The sequence below is a fragment of the Myotis daubentonii genome, chromosome 11, assembly GCF_963259705.1.
Source record: "Myotis daubentonii chromosome 11, mMyoDau2.1, whole genome shotgun sequence".
NCBI classification, from domain to species: domain Eukaryota; kingdom Metazoa; phylum Chordata; class Mammalia; order Chiroptera; family Vespertilionidae; genus Myotis; species Myotis daubentonii.
Window position 1 is genome coordinate 19,953,776 of NC_081850.1, and position 22,398 is coordinate 19,976,173.

The window sequence follows — 22,398 nt, forward strand, 5'->3', positions numbered from 1 at the left end:
AAATGTTGGCTAATACTGAATTAGAATAATTAGAAATAATTAGAACATTTTTTAAAATGCCAAGATTCTGTAAAGTTTATGTTGAAACTAAATGACTATGCAATTCGATCTATTTTTTAAAGGCATTCATTTCTAGTTCTTGAATATTGGTACCATCTTTGGAATAATTCTCTTTAGAATAAATTTATAATGATGACACTAGCCAGTAAATCTTGGAAGGTTCTAATAATCTTTTCACTTACCTTATATGACAATGACCAGTTATTTGAATCAGTGACTTAAAGTCCCACTGCAAACTTACCTTACAGAATAAATTTAGCATTTGAAATACATTTTAATTTCTTAGTAAAAATGGTTTTTAAACTAGTTTTCCAGTTCAATTTTATTTGAGTCTAACATATTCAGTATATTTTGAATACCATACTACCTCAAGCAGTCCTATGGAACAGATGGCGGCATTTTGCATTTCAGATAGAAAATGAGCATGTAAGATTAAAGCCAGCTATAATATGTACACATCACAAAAGAACACGATTAAATCGGATAGGTAAAAATCACTGGAAAATGATAGCTTCCCTGCCACTAAGTAAATAAGTCACCTGGTAACACCAAAGGTGAGGTGAGTGGCAACAGTTTGAGATAGCAAGAGCCAGGAATTGAAAGATCCACATCCTTTTCATCACCCTCCTCATCTTCATCTTCATCCAGCTCGTCAGGAGGACTGATTTCTGGTCTTATCTGAAATGACAGAGAAGACAATACTAAAGCATCATGTAAAATCTTTTCTTTTTCCTTTTTATGTCAAGATTTAAAAAACCAGCTAGATTTAGTGCTCTATAATGTCAAAAGACCATTAAAAATAATTTTTAAAAAAACTATTCATTTTCAGATTAACTAAATGTTAACCTATAATCATATTAGGTACAACCCCAGATCCAAGTAAAGAACTAATGATATTGTAAGAAAATCACCATAAACCAATATAAGCAATGATTTTATAGAAAAGTAATAAAAGTTTACACCGTCAGACAATAAAATGCAAACACTGACACATTGTATATAGTGGACTTCTATGGTTTATAATGAAATTATTTGCCCAATCTAAATATATTTTTTTAAAAATTTGTGATTCTACTCACATCTCTATGATAAAGCTTAAAATCCGCCAGTAGAATATATGATGGAGATCAGGAAGGAACAGAATGCTTTAGTTGACTTTATTTTAGACTTGGCAATTTGTTGCTAGAGAATATAAAAACACTAAAATCTGTAATTGGTAGCTACACTTTATTGTGGGATTTGCAATTTGAAGATTACCACTATTGTAATTTCCACAAGATATAACTGTCAAGCAATTAATTAAATTTTTAATACTTTCAATGATACACCATCATAATGCCCACATGGAGATAATTAAGCATTAGGGGAGGAAATCAAAATATATAAAAGTGGTTGCTATAACCATAAAGTGCCAGAACCCAGTCATTACCATTAGCCTGTCTCCTGGAGTTATTTTTAGAAACAATTAACAATTCCTGCGACTGCCTTCTTCATAGGTCCCCAAAGCACTGTTCCATTTAGGAACTGCACTGAGCCGGGGTTCTTGCAAGGGATAAAAAAAAAAAAAAAAAGAGGAAATGCTTCTCTTAAGTATAATAACTTCAACTCCAATGAAGCCTTCCAACCGTAACTCGCGTCCTCTACAACAGCGAAGGAGGGAAAGCAAGCCGGCTGCCCTAGCACTTGCTAAGACAGGCTTACTTCGGAGGCAATAGAGGGCCTGGCCCTCAGAGCCTGCGCCAGCCACAATTACAGCGATAACAATCCATGCTTCACACAAGGCATTTGCTGACATCAGTGCATACCAGAGAAACCCGGGTGCGTTTGCAAACCTTTTGGTTCCAGCAAGCGGAGTTTTCCCAGTGTCTCGGGTCTACATACATCCTCGGAAGTTGCCAGGGTTGGTATCATCAGGAGTTATCTCGGAGATTCTAACAGTCCCCGTTGCCTAAAAAGTTCCCCCAAAAGGAGTTGGTCTGGGCCCGTTTGCCTTACTTCCTGACTTTTTACACATCCACAGTACAAATGGAAAAGCATCTGCTTACAGCTGGAGCCTGCACCTGAAACACCCGCTACCACGCCAGGCCAGCCAAGCCCTGGGAAGCCCTGCTGCCCCTCACATTCAAGGTGATAGGAGACTTGGGGAGGGGCGCCCATGAAAACTCAGAGGAACGGTGGGGACGTGGAGAAATCAGAACCCGCATACACTGCTGGTGCACATGTGAAAGGGGGCGGCTCCTTTGGAAAACAGGTTGGCAGTTTCTCAAAATGTTAGACAGTTCACATGAGTTGATAAGCCCCAGGAATCCCACTGCTAGGTATATAACCAAGAGAAATGAAAATATACACTCACACAAAAAACTTGCGCGTGAATGAATGTTCAGGAATGTGAATGCATTATTCATAATAGCTAAAAAACAAAAACAAAAAAACCACACACAAAACACCCCCCCCCAAAAAAAACCCCAAAAACAAAACAGGCAACTGAAATGCCCATGAAGTGATGAATACATAAACAAAATGTGGCATATCTGTACCTTGGAATATTATTTGGTCATAAAAAGGTACGAAGTACCATTCATGCTACACATGAATGATCCTTGAAAATATGCTATTAAGGAAGCCAGTCACAAAAGACCACATACCTTATGATTTCATTATAGCAAAGGTTCAGGCCAGGCAAATTTAGAGACAGAAAGTAGATTAATCGTTGCTTAGGGCTTGGGGAGAGGAAAGGGTAATGGGAATTAACTCATAATAAAATGTTCTAAAATTAGATTTGTTGCTCTTTGATTAGCTGGTGCAATTCTTTGAATATACTAAAACCACTGATTGTATGCTTTAAATAGGTGAATCATATGGAATGTGAATCATGTTTCAATTAATCTGTTTATAAAGAAGGAAGGCGGTGGAAGGAAAGGTGGGAGGAAGGATGAAGGAAGGAAGGCTACAAGAAAGAGAAGAGGAAGTGGGAAGGGAGAGGGAGGTGTTAGTGGCACAAGCAGAAGAGTAAGAAGCAGAAGCCACCATCGCCTTCAGAGGGACCTTAGCTGATGCATGAACTATTCCAAATGATCCAATGCTTCTAATTCCAGAATCATCCTATATAATAAAAGCCTAATATGCTAAGTGCCTTAACTGTTCAACCAGTTGCTATGATGCGCACTGACCACCAGGGGGCAGGCACTCCAACCAGTAGGTTAGCTTGCTGCTGGGGTCCGGCCGATCAGGAGTGGGCAAGACAGGCCAGACATGCTCTGGAGCCCTCTCAAGGTCCATCCCCGACCCTGATTGTGCACCGATGGGGTCCCTCGACCTGGCCTGCAGGGATCGGGCCGAAACCAGCTCTCTGATATTCCGAGGGGTCCTGGATTGCGAGAAGGTGCAGGCCAGGCCAAGGGGCCCAACGGCTGCATGAATCCGTGCACCAGGCCTCTAGTCCTATCTAATAATAGACAAACATGGTAATTAACCATACCTCCGCTAGGCTTCCCATTGGCTAATCAGCAGGATATGCAAATTAACTGCCAACAAAGACGGTGGCCGGCAGCCACGCAGCTGAAGTGAACATGAGGCTTGCTTGCTCCAGTGATGGAGGAAGCCAAGGTTCCCCGCCTGCCGAGGCCCAGCTCTGAGCTCTGGATGCAACTATGTTGCAATTATAGTAGCTAAACAAACCCCAGGTACCGGCTTTCAGCCGGCCTGGCCTCAGAGCTGGGAGCGCCAGTGATGGCAACAATGTTTCAATTATAGAAGCTAAACAAAACCCAGATACCTGCTTTCAGCCAGCAGCGAGCTCAGAGCTTAGAGTGCCAGTGATGGCAACAGAGTTTCAATTATAGAAGGCAAACAAACTCAGATACCTGCTTTCAGCCAGCCACAGACTCAGAGCTGGAGCCGCTCTCAGCTCCAGTGACAGCTATAGAAGGTAAATAAATTCCAGAATAAAAAATAAATAAATAAATAAATAAATAAATAAAAGAGGCTGGGAGTTTCAGTCGCCCGCCAGCCTGAAAACGGCCCTCAGCCCCGCACCCAGACTGGCCAGGCACCCCAGTGGGGACCCCCACCCTGAAGGGGGTGTGACCAGCTGCAAACAGCCATCAGTCCCTCACCCAGGCTGTCCAGGCACCCAAGTGGGACTCCCAGCCTGATCCGGGACACCCTTCAGGGCAAACCAGGTGGCCCCCTCCCATGCACCAGGCCTCTATCCTATATAGTAAAAGGGTAATATGCAAACTGACCCTAACAGCAGAAAGACTGGGAATGACTGGTCACTATGACATACACTGACCACCAGGAGGCAGATGCTCAATGCAGGAGCTGCCCTCTGGTGGTCAGTGCGCTCCCACAGGGAGAGCTCTATTCAGCCACAAGCCAAGCTGATGGCTGCCAGTACAGCGGTGGTGGTGGGAGCCTCTCCTGCCTCCTCAGCAGCGCTAAGGATGTCTGACTGCAGCTTAGGTCTGCTCCCCGCTGGCAAGTGGACATCCCCTGAGGGCTGCCGGGCTGCCAGAGGGATGTCTGATTGCCATCTTAGGCCCAATACCCCAGGGAGCAGGCCTAAGCCAGCAAGTGGTCACCCCCGAGGGGTCCCAGACTGCGAAAGAGCACAGGTAGGGCTGAGGGACCCCGTACCCCCGAGTGCACAAATTTTTGTGCACTGGGCCTCTAGTCTATATAATAAAAGCCTAAGTGGCCATTACGGCGGAATGACCAGAATGATTGGTCGCTATGATGCGCAATGCAGGAGCTGCCTCCGATGGTCAGTGTACTCCCACAGGGGGAGCGCCGCTCAGCCAGAAGCCAGGCTCACAGATGAGTGCAGCCGAGGTGGTGGGAGCCTTTCCCGCCTCCGTGGCAGCGCTAAGGAGCAGCGAGCCGAGTGGTGAGCCGAGTGGTAAGGAGCAAGGGATCCCGGACTGTGACAGGGATGTCCTACTGCCACTTAGGCCCAATCCCCTTGGACTGCCAGCTTAGGCCTGATCCCTGGGGGGATCGGGTCTAAGCCAGCAGGCAGACATCTCCCGATTGGTCCAGACTGTGAGAGGGCGTAGGCCAGCCTGAGGGACCCCTCTGTCCCCAATGCATGAATTTTGTGCACCAGGCCTCTAGTTTACTGTAAAAGGGATACAATCATTTTTGCACACATGTTAGCCTATCCAGTCTTTCCGTGCAGTCAACCTAAATTACTGAAAGTGAGTCACAGCACCCAGCCATCAATATTTCTAGAGCCATGAAAGAAAGACCTACTACGTTGGGGGTAAAAAAAAAAAATTGATACACTGACCCATCTTAAGTTGCCCAATTTCACATTCACATAACTGAACACCTATATTAATCTATCTGCTATATAGTAAACAGCATATGTCTGCATCTCATAACAAGGAAACTACAGATGTACTGTGATTTCAGTATAAATGACATCCTCTGCCTACTTATAATGCTATGATGACTCCTTCAATTTTGTTTCTTCAAATGCGAGTTGATTCTCCCGAACAAGTCAGCACTATTGTTAGAACTTGGTTCCATTACATTTCTGTCCTTTTCTGCTCGTCTCTTAAAGAGGCATTTATTCCAGCTTCCCTATGCTAGCTCCAGTCTCTTCCCTGGGCTTGTGTGCAACGGCTATGATCAATATGAGTACAACTAAGGAACATCAAGAGACGTCATGGGGAAAAATCTGTTAAAATCTCATAATTTTGGCAATTATATTACATTAGCTGCCAAAACACCCAGGAAACCTGCACATATATTTGAAACATAAACACACACGCATGTACACACACAACTATGCCCTTCCGATAATAGCTAAGCTTAACTGGAGACACTTTAATAGAGAGCCAAGTATAAAATGATAAATTATTTTTAAAATCTGCTTAAAATTGAATACTGGAAAGCTTACCCCACAAAATGCCTTCCTGTGGGTTCTGAGCCAGATAACCTTTCAACCACCTTTGTTTGTGTGTAACCTATGAAAACCCAGGAGTTTGTGCAGAAACAGAGGATTTTATTTGGAACACGTCAAGTATGCATAAATTCATTTAAAAAGAGAAACAGCTTCTGATGAATGCAGTGACATTCACTTAAATCAAAGACGAACAGGTTACACCACATTAATACCAACCCAGCATGCATAATGAGTCCTTTTATATTACTCGCTTCTAAAATTAACTCCAGAAATCAACAACACAATTTATCTTAAGACCTCTATAATAAAAAGTTTAATTTTTAAATAGCTAAATATTTTTTAATGAACCCAAGTCAGAGAAGAGAGTCAATCTTCTACCTAAACGTTTATCTATTACTGATTGTTTTATCAGGAAAACAATTCTCTATGGGGTTTTTTTGTTTGTTTGGTTGCCTTTTTGGGTTAATTTATTTTTTATTTATTTATTTATTTTTGTGCTAAAGAAGGCAGAGGAGAAGGATAAATCGCTAAAAAAAAACAACAAAACAGAACAAAAAAACACACAAAAACCCCCAAAGATATATAAACTAAAAGGGAAGAAGCACTCATCTGTACTTTTTATTTTATTGATTTCAGAGAGTTAAGGAGAGGAGAGAGAGATAGAAACATCAATGATGAGAGAGAATCATTAATTGGTTGCCTTCTGCATGCCCCCTACTGGGGATCGAGCCAGCAACCCTGCCATATGCCCTTGACCAGAATTCAAAACCGGGACTCTTCAGTCCGCAGGCCAATGCTCTATGCACTGAGCCAAACCATCTAGGGCTCATGTGTATATTTTAGCATTAGAATCAACAAGTCCTCAATGAAGGCCCCCAGATTTTTTGACCAACTTTAGATTTGCAAGTTTCAACTAATTAACAATATTTTTACAAACCAACAAAACACATAGTAGTCTAGCACTTAGTATATGTCCAATAAATAATTATTAAACCGATGCAAGTGTTAAGTGTCTATCTCCAATAATCTCACAGAACTTCCTAAAAAAAAACCAGTGACAAGAAAAATGAGTTAATGAATTTGATTTCAAATCCCTAACTCACAAAGTATCTTATTCAAATCTATTACCCAGTGGCATTTCCCATCTAGCCTTAGATGTGATGTCTTATTCAACCCTAAATTTTTTTCTGATGTCTGCCACTTCTCTAATACCTTTTGTTCTACCAGCCTGTTAGCTTTCAACAAGTTTCGCAGTTTTAAATTAATGCATCTATCAACAAATCTTTCTTCAGTAAATTTAAAAAGGGCAGTGCTAATTGCAAAAGTAGCTGAATTACAATCCATAAATGTAGCCATGTTGATAAGGATCCACTATACTTTTTTTTCATATTTCTATTTGAAATTCATACTGTGCTCATTTAGAAGACTATTTCACAAGTTTCCACAAGCCGAAAAAGAAAAGGTGGACGGCCATACTTTCACTGGAAAGTACAGGTAACTTTCAGCTTCGTGAGTAATTGAAATTGCCCTTAATACGGAGGAAGTAGTCTCTGACAATAACAACAAAAATCTTAGTTTTTGTATTATATTAGCCCCTACCTGGCAGGGACTTTTAAGATAATTGAAAACAAGCTTTTTTGGAAAATGGGCCTCACTGTCACCATCTACAAAGCAGAAGTGGAACGCTGACTTGGTTGTCTCCTACGCCTTTGGGGATGTGGGGGACTTGTTTGGATGTGAATACATGGGCCGCTTTCTGGACTTTCAGTGCTGGATATTCTAACAGCCAAACTGAAAATCATTCATCAACCACAAGAAGAGGAATGCATTTTGCAGTCTTGGAAGCAATGATTCTCCGTGGGGAGGCGGGCCCGCTAGATCAGAAGATGGTCGTCAGAGGTGGAATCTTTTAAAATATATTTTATTGATTTTTTACAGAGAGGAAGGGAGAGGGATAGAGAGTCAGAAACATCGATGAGAGAGAAACATCGATCAGCTGCCTCCTGCACACCCCCTACTGGGGATGTGCCCGCAACCAAGGTACATGCCCTTGACTGGAATCGAACCTGGGACCTTTCAGTCTGCAGGCCGACGCTCTATCCACTGAGCCAAACCGATCAGGGCAAAGAGGTGGAATCTTTTAAACCATTTTTATCTGTTCATCTTAATCCCAGTTGAAAATATTCACATTAGTGAACCACTATTCATATCCCTGAAGGGGGTTAGGGCAGAAGAAAAGGTTGAAAAACATGGCTAACAAAGGACAAGTCTTAGAGATTTCCTTTCCAGCTCTTCATATGCCGATGGTGAAAACCCAAGCAGACTTAGAAACCCCAACTCTACGCATATCACTACCCTTTGTGCAGGGAGGTATGAAGAGCTATATATGCTATTAGGGATCAGACAATATAGAAGAGCTAGGTTAAGGAAGTACCTAATATTTGACTGAGAATAGCACTTATTTGAGTATAAATTCTAACAACCATAATCAGAAAATGGACATAACCCTAAAGTAGGAAAAATATAAACATATCAAAATTTGAAGAGATAGAGATGAAATAGCCAAGTGAATGTGAAAGTTGCTTAACAAAAGCTATTTATTCCAGCTGAAATATTACAAGAATGAGAGCTGAAAATAAAGGTAATTATCATGCGGTGATGTAAATTAGAAATTACTTAATAACAACAACTACAATACTACTACTACTACTACTACTACTACTACTACTACTAATAATAATAATAATAAAAGGTATCTTCCCATATCTATTGGTAGGAGTTTGCACACCAAATTTACATGTAGCTTCCCCCCCCTTTTTTTTAAATTACTTTTTTCTCTTTCCCTCCCACCCTCCCTTCATCCCTCCTTTCCATAAGCTATGGGTATTGCTAGTAGCCATAGTGCAGTCTGAAGTCGCATCTTTTTTCCCCCACCCAGTCTCAGTCCATTCTCAGAACACACTTCATCACCTGGTTCCCAGAACTCAGACTGAGCAGTGGTCTCGTCATTAACAACCAGGACTAACAGTTACAGTGGCAGAGGCCTCCCTAAAACTCCCTCATCTCTAGCCTAACCAGGCTCATCCCCTGGCCCCACTTCGCCTGACCTTTATAATCCTCTTAGGCTCTGGGCCGGCATCGCCACCAGCCTTGGGGCCCAATCTTTTAAGGAAAATACTAGGGGCTCATCCAGGGGCTGCACTGGGAAACCGGGGGACACCCCGCCCTATGACCCTCGCTGCAGTGCCCTCACACCAACCTCCCCACCCCACTACGCGACTCGACCCCGCCACCCACCACTGGCCTCTGAAGTCCCATCTTTTTTAATTTTATGAGTCATAAAACACTTTTTTTAAAAAAATATATTTTATTGATTTTTTTACAGGGAGGAAGGCAGAGGAATAGAGAGTTAGAAACATCGATGAGAGAGAAACATTGATCAGCTGCCTCCTGCACACTCCCTACTGGGGATGTGCCCGCAACCAAGGTACATGCCCTTGACCGGAATCGAACCTGGGACCCTTGAGTCCACAGGCCGACGCTCTATCCACTGAGCCAAACCGGTTAGGGCAAAACACTTTTTCTTAAGTCTTCCCATTTGTGATAACTGCGTGACAAGGCAGCCAAGCTGCTCGGGGACATGGGAAATCCTGCCTTAGATTTGGTTTTACAGGAGCCTGTCCTTCAGTCCCACTTACATGGTGGCTCCTATTCAATTCAATAGAGAGAAGTTTTTCTGATTCTTACTGGTATCTAATCTCCATATAATCTCTATCGAGAAGAGAAAGAAAACCCATTTTAATGCCCAAGGAGCCCAAGAAATCTCACCAAAACTTCTTGCCATTTGGCCTCAAGGACAGATTTTGTGCAATGTTGTACATAACTTCTTCTACTAGTGTCTGCTTTACACTTGGCATTTGTGCATGTGGGTGCATTTAAATTAGTAGCAGCACTAAATGTGAAATCAGACACTTAATTCCAGACAACCCAATAATTTGAAGTTGTCTATATTACATAGATACTTGAAAAGGTTGTGCATTTTTAGTTTAGTCTAAACACTACGATAATGTCACATGATGCGTTAACCCTTAAAAGACAGTAATACTTTCCTCAGCCAGTTCTCTGGTGCTAACCTACACTTCATTTCACACTAAATGAATAAATAACAGATTTTTTTTCACATGGCACCTCAACTTTATATCACAAACAAAGATCTTTGGTTGCACAAGCAATATAGATCTTAGTCTGTACAGGCCCTGCTTGGATTTGAAGTCCAAGACGGTATCCTAACTTGGCAAAGTGGTTCCTACGGTGGCACAGATCTTCTGGAGTGAGCCGTGGGCACAGGCATGCAGCCATACACCCAGTCACCTGAAGGAGACTCCACTGGCACCACAGGCGTCTCCCATCTTCTTCAAAGAGATTTAAAGTCACTATCTGTGATGTCTAACACCACTACCGTTTAAGTTCATTACAGCTCAAACAGGTAATGAATATAAATTCTTATCTTTCATAGACAACATATCTATAATTACATATACATCCATCAGGTACGAATCCCCTAAGGGGAAGGGAGATGCAAATCAAGTTGTAAAGCTCAGCAGGAAGGAGAGCAGTGAGAGAGCAGGCGGGCCTACCTGTTCGGGCAGGTGAAGAACCGTGTGCTCGCCAGCGCTGAAGCGTGACAGAGATTGATAGGCAGCCTTTGCTACAACCGAGTCCTGGGTAGGAAAAAGGTAAGACAAAAAAAAGAAACAACGTAAAATAAACAACTCCCTCTCCACCCTCAGAGTTCTATGGTTGGTGCTCCAGAAACGGCATTAACTTGCTTAATCCATCCCAATTGGAAATGGAGAGAAAAGCACTGGGTGGAGGGACCAGAAGCACTAGGACTTGTGCCCTAGTTTGGACATTAAACATAAAGTAATGCATAATCTCAGGCCCCCATGGCGTAGTAGGGCTTAGTGGAAGGGGGCTCAGGGGCTAGAGTCTGATAGGCCTGGAACTGGGTTCCGGTGCTCCAGCTCCCAGCAGGGAAAGCTAGCCTTTGGGAAGCTAAGCTTTCTCACTTATGCGTGGGATGCATCAGCCACACCCTCTTCTCTATACTCCTTATTGGAAACAATACTAAAAACATGGCCTGGGTGGTTGCTTGTTTGGAATGCTTGCTGAGGGGGGACAAAGCGGGACGGGGAAGGACCATTAAAAACATGAGACAATGGCATCTGTCCCTCTTCCGACAAATGTCAGCTTCACCAAGTAGTACGTGCACTTCATGGTGAAACGTCTTAATGAGAGCAAATCGAGAATACGTTCTAAAGTCTAAACTTATGAATAGTTGCAATTCTTTTAAAATCAAGGAGCCATCATTTCAAGGGCGTCTCCTTTTTTATTCTAAGAACCTGATTTGGTAGCTCCTTCCCCAGCCTGGCTCTGTGTCAGGGACACCCCTTGTGATAGTACCTTGTTCTGAGTGTGAGTCCAGAGGAAGCTGAGGACTTGAACTTTGAAATTCTGAAAAAGTCAAAATAAACATCAGAGTAAAATGTTAAGACAAAGATAAAACCGAGAATAAACATCTAATAGCAAATAGTGGAAATTAAAACACCTTAAAAGTTATGCCCCCAGCCCTAACCGGTTTGGCTCAGTGGATAGAGCGTCGACCTGGGGACTAAAGGGTCCCAGGTTCGATTCCGGTCAAGGGCATGTACCCTGGTTGCGGGCACATCCTCAGTAGGGGGTGTGCAGGAGGCAGCTGATCAATGTTTCTCTTTCATTGATGTTTCTAACTCTCTATTCTTCTCCCTTCCTCTCTGTGAAAAATCAATAAAATATATATATTTAAAAAATAAGTTATACCCCTAGTAATTGACTTAACCTGTATTTACCCACCATTCATAAAATGAAAATACTTGGAAACAGACTCATCACTTAGATACATGGATATTTTAAATACAATGGGATTTTAAGATTATTAAATTTAGAAACCTAACCATTTCCTACTGTCTTATCACATGATCAAAAACATGAAAGGGACCAATATTGGAATATGATGGAGGGGTGGTTTATCAAAATCCATGACGCAAACTAAAAGTCCGGCAAGAAGTAAAAATCAATTGCTGCTCTTTGAAAGAAAAGGAAAAAAGATGAACATGGAAGGGAATATGGCCACAAAAGAGGAGGCATAAATGAATTCAACACCTTCTCTATTTCACTCACAGAAGAGATAACTGAAGGAAACGTTAAGCAGGAATCTATGAATTTGACAGCAAAGCATCTTTCACCAAGTTTTTCAATTCATTAGGATGACAAACACAGAGTTGTCATAAAATTATTTTCCTCTTCTAATGGGTTGGTTTTATAATCATACTCATTGAAGAGTATAGTTGAAGGTGACAGATGTATGTAGAAAATGTGAAGTAACATGTAAAAACCAAATCTCTATGGCAAAGCTAGGAGCAAACTGACAATATGTCTATAGTAACGGAAGATTCTTTGTATATTTTTTAGAACTGAAAACACCAACAAAAGGAATTTAAACTGTTGGTCTGATGAAATCTATTATTTTCAAAATACTTTTTAACATGCTGACTTTTTAAAATCTTGACTATACCCTCATAATAAAAACTTGGTATTCTTTATGTAAATGAGCCTTAACGGCTCAGAATTGATAAGGGTAGATATCCTCCTTACTCCTGAGGGTCCATACAGATATCAACATGTTCTCAGAACAAAACATGCTAAAGGATTTTGGGCAAAGAATTACAAATATTTTATCCAAAAGTTATTAAAAAGCACACGTCTTTCCAGTGTAGAAACAGACAATGTCTTGAGCTCCAAACGCATACCTCGTATTCAGCTGTGTTGACGGTTAGGGAAGGCACCAGGGAAAACAGTTCACTGAGCGTCTTCAGTGTGAGAGGTCTGGTGTCGCAGCTCAGCTTCGGGGAGAGAGCGTTCCAAGTGGAGCGAATACAAACAACCTGCGAAGCAAGTCAAGAGTGAATGCCCAACAAGATCTCAATTCCTAAGAAGCCATTAGTAAAGAGCACTATCTTTTTCAAAATGTTTTTATTTTTTAATTACAGTTGACATTCAATATTATATTAGTTTCAGGTGTACTGCATAGTGGTTAGACGTTTATGTAACTTAGAGGTGATTCCCTCAAGAAGTCTAGTACCCTCTGGTACCATACCTAGTTATTACAATATCATTGACTCTACTAGGCTGCACTTTACATCACCATGACAAGAGTACTATCTTTTATTATAAGGAGACTTAAGAAAAGAATAAGAACATTCCTAGAAGTTAAGATTTCATAAGGTACTGCCCTCAAAAGAAATGATTTAAACCAATGTAATCTAAACTGTTGTGGAAGAAGACCTAGCCTGCCTCATACAATTGCTTTCTTGCAAGGAGAAAAAAATCTCTCTCTTTCTTTCTCTCTCCCGCCCCCCCCCACCCCCCCCCCCGCCGCCCCCCCCACCCCCCCGCTTTTCTCTCTCTCAGGCACACACTTGAAATTAAATTCCAGATTAGCTACCTTCATTGCTGAGAAGCAGTCTGTGAAACACAGAAGGGTAAGCTAATGTTAGGACATTTCTAAGGCCAGGTGTCCACAGTCCTGGCAGTTTCTCAGCACTGCCGAAACCACAGCACCGCCCGGAAAATGGGGAGGCTACTATAAATAAATTGAACACTCTCAAATCATCTTACAAGCTTTTAAAGAAGGGAGGAGAATACTTATATTATTTAAAATAATAATTTGAGACTTTGTCTTAAAAGTCATCTCAGATTTTTTTTTTTTTAAGGAGGCTAAGAGATCAAGTAAAAACTAAAGCCTAAGAAAAATGTTTAAGCCCAATTTCCTTAAAGCAAGTGTTCTCAGTTCATTTTAATATCTGGTTTTATGAATATTCACGCCTTTTTAAGTTTAATTCCAACTCCAACTCCAGATGAGTTCTTCACTTATAGATATTTTATTAAATTTTTAAAACCCAGGCAGGAACAGTGCCAACACAGATCAATTAGATAGAGTTGAACAAGGATTAATCTTTCTAAAACACTCCAACCTCTTCTCTTAAGCTTGAATTAACACACACAATTTATCTCCATCTACACATATAAATTATTTAGAAAAGCTACAGGAGGTAGTCAGTGGAAAGATGTCAAAGATAAATGAATAATATAGACTTAAGAACACAGATTAAGGAGAGGTTCAACGAGAAGACAGAGGAAAGTATCACAGAAAACTTAGATTTAGTGCTTTGCTCTTTTTTCTACTTTCCATGAAACAGTAAAAAAAAAAAAAAAAATGTGCTTTGACTTGAGATCGACTACAAATTTGATTCCAGTAACACACACTAAGTTAAGAGCAGTGCGACGTGCACGGCATGACAGGAGGCACATTTATACAAAGTTGTAGCTCTAATATTACAAATCAGCAGTATTTGAAATTTTAAAAAACACACAATTCCTTAAAAGCTTTCAATTCAACAATGAATCTATAACCAGAGTAGTTAGTATGCAGCACTAAGAGGAACAATAAAATAGAAAACATAACCTGAACCTTCACAGAACTTAGCACCTATTAAAAAGAAAGAGAAGTGCATGTAATTCTAAATTATCAGAAAACAAAAGGTATATGATTAGATTTTGAACCTTGTTTAACAGAAAGTAGTTTCAAGAGGAATCTCAGGAAGAAAGATATCAGTAGATGGGAGTCACCAGAGTATCGAGGCAGTATTGAGATGGGACTTGAAGAAGGAATGGACAATCCTTCTTCAGCAGAAAACCCACTAGGAAATGGAAAGCTTAAGTCAGAATCCATCCCCCAAAATGCATGCTGTAGGCACAAAACACTTGTGTAACAGTGAGGAAAGGCTCGTGGGTCAGAGTACCTGGATTGTCAAAGCGTCTGTACTAGAATCAAAAGAAAAGGCAGCCTCTAGAGATATCTGTATTGGGGAATAAATAAAATTAAAATGCTACTTTGGAACGATTCATCGGGTAGTGCCAAAGTCAGAGCAGGCATCCACCCCTCTCTCTTGAATTCCCATCTCTCACTAATCTCTAACACATAAGGAGCCTCAAAGTTTTTTTTAAAAATCTTATGCATAATATACTCACTAACTGTCTGTGCTTTCTCCTCACTTTAAATGCCTATCCAGTTCCAATCTATGTTGTTTCAAGACCCACTTCAAACTCCACTTCCACAATTAAGTTTCTCTTACAATTCAGGCTCTCATTTTATTACTTTCTTTCCTCCAATTTCTAACACTTAAAACTCTGTCTCCCAACTTAGCATTTAATTATATACTGTCTAGTATTGTTCACAATTTTCGAGAATGTAAATTGTCTCCTCAACTAGATAGTAAATTCTTCAAAAACAATGACCCTGTCTTATAGGTCTCATTTCCTAGTACTAAGCACAGTGGTAAGTAAATAACATTATCAGTACTTAACTACTGATAGCACTGGAACCTGAGGCATGGTAAAGCTAAAGTGGAGATTAAAACAAGTAAAAAAAACTTGGATAATGAATTGGAAAGTGGGATATTTTTGGCCCAGAGTCATGAATAAAATGTAACATGAAAAAAGAAGGGGAGTGGTCGTGCATGGCCATTCTTAGTTGGTGGAACAATTTGCCTGGTTAATTCCAATAACAAACTAGACTCTGGCATACTAACTAGTTATGTGACCCCCGAGCACTATGGAAAACAGTATGGAGTTTCCTCAAAAATTAAAAATGGAACTGCTATTTGACCCAGTGATCCCACTTCTAGAAATATATCCTAAGAAACCCAAAACACCAATCAAAAAGAATATATGCACTCCTATGTTCATAGCAGCATTGTTTACAATAGCTAACATCTGGAAAAAGCCCCAGTGCCCATCAGTAGATGAGTGGATAAAAAAGCATTGGTGCATTTACATCATGCAATACTATGCAGCTGTAACAAAGAAGGATCTCTTACCCTTTGAGACAGCATGGAGGGACCTAGAGAGTATCATGTTAAGCAAAATAAGCCAGTCAGAGAAAGATATGTATCAGATGGTCTCACTCATATGTGGAATTTTATGAACAAAATAAACTGATGAACAAAATAGATCCAGAGACATACAAGCATGGAACAGACTGGAGAACCTTAGAGGGAAGACGGGGTGGGAGATATTAACCAGGGAACTTACAGACTTACATGAATAGCATTGACACAGACAATTTGGTGAAGGCCTGGGAGGGGGGTGCGAGATGAAGGGGGGAAGTGAGGAGCATCTGTAACACTTTCAACAATAAAGATGAGTTTTATTTAAAAAAAGGGAAAACTAGAAAAGGGAGACGGGGTCTGAAAAGTTCTATTTGATATATGTTCTGCACATTACCCAATAACTTGTTTGTTTTTTAAAAAAACTGATTGACTTCTGTTCCAGCAATATGATGGGCCACACTTGCAATGATTGATAAAGTTCTATACATATATGGCTTAGCTGAAAAGAAAAAAAAATGGGGGTATTACCTAGGGCTAGAAACAAAGAGGAAAATACCTGTACTGAGGTATTATAAGGAAGTTATCAGTTTCTATAACCTAATAGCTTGTGTTCAAATGCCCACACAGAAAGGATAGGGCCTTTAGCCTTCATAAGGCAGGAGTTGGAACAGAGACCCTCACATAAAGCCAGCACTCTTGAATGGCAATACCCTCGGTGAAATGATTGAACTGGAAACCACTGAGCTGAGAAATTAATATAAAAAATGGCAGTGAGTTGGGGCCACCTGAACCACTCTCAAAGGGTACTCCCATAACACATAACCCAAATTTATGCACACAGAAAAATAAGTTAAACCCCTCTAAAAACGAGGTCATGACAAAAGAAAAAGTTCAAAACATAGAATGATGCATGAGTCCAATCTGAGTGAGAATCAGCACAAACAACTAGCAGGATAGACACCCATGACCTTCAGATAACAGAACAAGTAGAAAGCAGCACAAAAGCACTTAAAAGAATTAGAGATGAAAACACATTTAATTCCCAGTAAAATAACAGGGCATGACGGAAAAAAGGCAAATCTGGGAAAGAATCAAATGGAATCTCTACAAGTAAAAAATACAGTCACTGAAACTATGAACCCAATGAATAGGAAGTATCCTAAATATAAACCAGAGAGATGAGAATTCTAAAATATAAAAAAGGAAGTTCAAAGTCATATGTCTTTGAATGAGGTGTCTTTCTTATGTTCACCAAGAGTTCCTAGCAGAGTTTAATTTTAAAATGGCTTTTAGAGAAGTGGTTGGTTCCAGGGTTGGGATAGGGAAAATAACAAGTCTGGAGCAAATTCTGGTGCCAAAAAATAAGGACGTGTGCATAAAATGAGGTGAACTTGTTGAAAGGGCACAGAAGCCAATCTGAGAGATCCCAATGGCCAAATTAATATCCACGAGCCTACACTAGTATAAATAATTCAATGAGTGAATGAATAAAAGAGAAGTAACAGTTCTTCCTTACAGAAGAATTCCAATTAATAAATGTAGAAGCAATGAAAGAAATAAAAAATCACCATTAGACAGATACCAGAGGAATAATTGTTGTATGCAAAATGTGCTGATGAATGTTGAAATTAGTGGGCAAAAGTTTGAGGACAAGCAGGATGACAAACTAGATAGTCTCGAAGTCTCTCCTGTGAGACATTTATTATTTACAAAAAAATAATAATATGCTATGGAAAAACTCAGGATACATCACCGTAACCAACTAACTAAGGTTAACATCACCAGTAATAAAACTTATCAACATCATGCACCCCTGATAAGACATACTGAGAAAGGCATATTATTTCTGTAATATTCTAAAATACTACATCTAGTCATGAGGAAACATCTGTATACCCAAACCAAAGGACATTTTACAAAATAACTAACAGGACTCTTCAAAAGCGTCCAGGTCGTGAAAGCAAAGGAATCGGAGAAACTGGTATAGATTGGAAGACTGAGTAAACATGACAACTGGGGTCATGGCACGGTGAAAAGTCATTAGTGGGAAAACTGATGAAATCTGAATACAGTCCACAGTCTAGTCAATTGCACTGTACCAATGTTTACTTCTTATTTTTGGTAACTGTGCTATAATGACTAAAGCAAGGTGTAAACATTAGGGAAAATGGATGAAAAATATATACGAGAAATCTATGCTATTTTTATTTCTTTTTTAAAAAAATAACAGCTTTTTTTAAAGATATAAATCACAGACCATATTATTTACATATTTAAAGTAGAATCCAATGGTTTTTAAAATATATATATTTTTATTGATTTCGGAGAGGAAGAGAGAGGGAGAGAGAGACAGAAACATCAATGATGAGAGAGAATCACTGATTGGCCGTCTCCTGCACGCTCCACAGTGGGGATCGAGCCTGACCGGGAATAGAACCACGACCTCCTGGTTCATAGGTCAATGCTCAACCACTGAACCATACTGGCGGGGCCAATCCAATGGCTTTTGTGTACTCACAAAGTTGCTGCAGTCATCACAATCAATTTTAGGATATTTTCGTCACCCCAAAGGGAAGCCCATAATCATTTGTTCTTCCCCCTTTCCTCCCATGCTTCCATAACTCTACTTTTTGTCTCTAAATATGAATTTTCTAGACCTTTTCTATAAATGAAATCATAGAACATGTGGTCTTTTGTTATCAGCTTTTTTCAATTAACATAATACTTTTAGGTTGCTTCATGTCATCCCATGTATCTGTACTTACTCTTTCTTATTGCCAAATAGTTTTCCATTCTACATCACTCTGTACTACATTTTGAAACTTTTCTGTAAGTTATTTTGAAATAAAAGGTTAAACACTAGGAATAGAAAAATGTATTACTTAAAGAAATCATGGCTGAAAATTTCCAGAACCAATGAAGGACATTAATTCTCTAAGTCCTAAGTAGGACAGGTAAAAATAAGTTTATATCTATATACATTATAATGTGACTGTTTACCACCAAAGGCAAAAAAAAAAAAATCTTCAGAGCTAAATGGAAGAAAATAAAGACTATATACAAAGAAACAATTTATAGAAACAACAGACTTTTCAAAATTAACAAGATCATGCAGTAAGATCCTAAAAGTGCAGAGGAAATTACTGGCCTATGACAGTAAATCCATCATTCAACAGTAAGGGCAAAACAAGCAAAAATAAATAAATAAAATGGGAGGCACAATACCTAGGTATTGTGTACATATAGCAGGAACAATACCTAGGTATTGTGCACATATAGCCTATGAATATTTATGCGCACATGACTCGGAACATCTTGCTTTGTTTGTCTATGAGGTTTTGGAGAATTTATCCCATTCTAAGTGCTTACATTATGCATATTTTGTTTCTATTTTTGTTTCTCCGGAGAATGACACTTCTCCCATGTTATTCCTTCCTAAGAATTTTAGCAACGCTAAACAGCACAGATTACAAAGGCGCTATGCAGTATGGAACCCTGGAAAGTGCATGATTGGAGTCAGAGACCCCAGGCTCTCCCATTTGGTGGCTGTGTGACTATGGCAAAGTCATTAATCTCCTTCAATCTGCTTCCCCAGCTCCATAAAGGAAATCCTACTAGTAACACCTGCTCTGTGTATAGCACCAGGTTAACAGAAAAGGCCACAGTGAGGCAATTGTATGCAAATGTGCTTTATACACTGTAAAAGATGGTGACTGCTGTTACAACCAATGGGAAAAATAATGAATCCCCAAAGAATCCGAGCCCTTGCTTCGAATGCTTGTGCTGCAAGAATGACTTTGTGCCTCCGCAGAGGAACAAATAGCTATCTTCTAATTTTACTTCCAAAGCTATTTCTAGCAATTCCGGAGAGCAGCCTACTCCCTTTTGTTCTGATGCTTTACTCCAACCGAAGGAAAAGCTTTATAAAAACCTTTAGGCTCTGAAAACCGCCTTATTTGCCCTTTGCATAATGAAGGTAAAAGAAACTGCCTTCACTGTTAAAGGACTCCAGTCATCATGATGTGGTGAAGCCCTCGTAAGCTAATTCAGCACACACAATTCACCAGACAGGAAGCTTCTGTTACCAAAACAGGGGATAAGAGGAGAGTAAGGAGACACAATCAATGGGGCAGGAACAATGGGAAAAATAACATTCCTTCTCATCCCAATAACATGGGGCTAAAGGTTCTAAGTGTAAAAAAATGACTAACAGGTTTATGTAAGCAATTTCACAGTCTTTTAATGTCTGAGACGAGTTTATTATCAGGGTAGTGCTGTAGGAAATAACAGGAATAAGTACTGAGTTTGCCTTTTAAGTCCCTCCTAGTCTAAAGGACAGTAATGCCGATGATTTTCTATTAGAGTCGCTCAACCTCTGTCCTCAAGGCACACATCTGAATCCCAAACTGTGCGCCTCTGTCCATCAAAAACATCTGTACTTGATGCGGTAAAGCTACGTCACGTCCACGATCCCTAATATCACTACCTAAAGTAGGTGCGTCAGAGACCTTTCAAATGAGTCTGTATTTCTGAACACCTGTTTGGCAGTTTGTAGTGCAGACTTGTAATTCTATTCTCTGAACAGAAGAGGCTTACAACCGAGTAAATGTCGCGAGTGAAAACAGAAGAGGCATTTATCACACAGATTGATCTAGCAAGCCTCCCAGTGGCCTGGGATGTTAGGTTTCTCTCCTCCTCATGTGAGAAGCTGCAGCTTCCCTGAGATACCTCCCATCAGGGAACAGTATCTCCCAATGCAAACTCCATTGATTTCTCTGCAGGAACAGAAAAAATGACACAAAGACTCCTGCAGCGACGTGCACTTTTTCGGTTTTGCTACATTCTGTCTGGATTAATGATCTATTTCATGGTGAACATTTTTCTGGCATGAACTAGCAAGCGCGCAGTAAGAATTGTCAGAAATATTCTTTCGCCAAGAGAATGATTAGTGCTTTATTCTGCCCCGATCTCCCTCTCCTAGTCTCATAAATGGAGGTCAAATGCCAAGGTAGTAAGGAAAAATATTAGAAATTCAATCAAAATAGCTTAAAACCCCCAAAACCAAACTGCCAGAAAGTTGTTCAGCAGCTACAAAATTAAAAGCCAAGCAAACTGAATATCCATCAGCAACAAGCATAAAATACCATCCATTTATTTTTAAATAGGGCTAAAGGGACTATTATGACTGTATTGCAGAAAGAGACTGAGAAATACAGTTTAGTGCCATTTCATATCGAAAAATCAACATGCTGTGTATCAAAAATAATTGATGAATTAAGCAGTCACTTCAGAGGCTCTGAGAACACTTTAAGAGCAATTTTAAATTGCAGAGAGGAAGCTTTTAGGGATACCTATCGAGTTCATTCCACTTTAAAATACGGAGTTTGATGAATACATTTCTAAGGAACTAATGTTGACAGTTACTGGAACTTAACCTGATTTCATGTTCACTGAAAATGATTCTTCCACCCCTGTCCATTCAATGTATCTACAGATTTTCGAATAAGAGAACTAATGAATTCTTCGTGGATAACAAAAGTGAAGATCAGTCTTTGGGGCCTGAAAGGCTTATACAGCCCCCTAATAACAAGAAGAAAACATACCTGTGACACCTTCACAAAGAAACAAACAAGCTCCTGATGAAGAAAATAAAAACTAAAGGCTAAACCTATAACCTACAAGTTCAAAAGAAAAAAAAAATTCCGCAGACCTTCTTTAGGAATTACTTTGCTTTTTTAGGGCTAAAAGCCAGTGAATTATTATAAAAACTAGAGGTGCGGTGCATAAAATTCGTGCGGGGGGTGGGGGGGAGAGGTCCCTCAGCCCGACCTGTACCCTCTCCAATCTGGGAGCCCTCAGGGGACGTCCTACTGATGGCTTGGGCCTGCTCCCTATGGTTCTCTGCTCTCTGCAGACCTGCCTGCTCGATGCCACCACAGGTCCTGGTGTCTGCTCTCTGTGGGGGCCTGCTTGCCCCTTGCCACTGCGAAGAGGGGCAAGCAGTGCCCTGCTGTCTGCTCACCGTGGTGGACTGGGGTGCTGCTTGCCCCTTGCCCATGTGGTGAGGGCTGAAAGGACTGGGGGACTCTGGTGGTGCTGAGGAGACTGGGCGCCACCATCTTTGTTGTGAAGTGACAGTCAATTTGCATATTCTGTCTTTATTAGATAGGATAGTTCCCCAAAACAAGGTTGGAATAAGTGTAAATAAAGTTTTTCCATCCACACACATATGCAGCATCTAGCACAGAGCTTGGCATGTAAAAGCATGCCCCTCAAAATAAATTTGTTGAATGAATGAATGAATGAATGAATGAATGCTAATTGGCCCACCAACAACTAGCACAGGGCTGGGTACTTCTGCCAAGGGCTGAACCGCATTTTAGGCTTTGTGGGCCACACAGCCTCTGTCACAACTACTCAACTGTGCCATTGTATTGT

At 40.4% G+C, this 22,398-nt stretch overlaps 1 protein-coding gene and 2 non-coding genes across 3 annotated transcripts in view; all 3 read right to left on the minus strand.

Annotated features, from left to right (window-relative positions):
- FOCAD (focadhesin) overlaps positions 1-22,398 on the minus strand; it is a 286,965-nt gene that overhangs the window by 100,858 nt on the left and 163,709 nt on the right. Inside the window, exons 16-19 of the mRNA XM_059656547.1 lie at positions 12,820-12,954; positions 11,435-11,485; positions 10,609-10,692; positions 600-738 (exon numbers count right to left, since the gene is read on the minus strand). Of these exons, the coding sequence (XP_059512530.1) occupies positions 600-738; positions 10,609-10,692; positions 11,435-11,485; positions 12,820-12,954 (409 nt within the window). The remainder of the gene's footprint in view (positions 1-599; positions 739-10,608; positions 10,693-11,434; positions 11,486-12,819; positions 12,955-22,398) is intronic.
- LOC132212893 (small Cajal body-specific RNA 18) lies at positions 8,907-8,989 on the minus strand. The gene has a single exon (XR_009447832.1). It is a non-coding gene; the product is annotated as a small Cajal body-specific RNA 18 (non-coding RNA).
- On the minus strand, positions 9,050-9,187 carry LOC132212906 (small Cajal body-specific RNA 17). Its single transcript, XR_009447845.1, has one exon. It is a non-coding gene; the product is annotated as a small Cajal body-specific RNA 17 (non-coding RNA).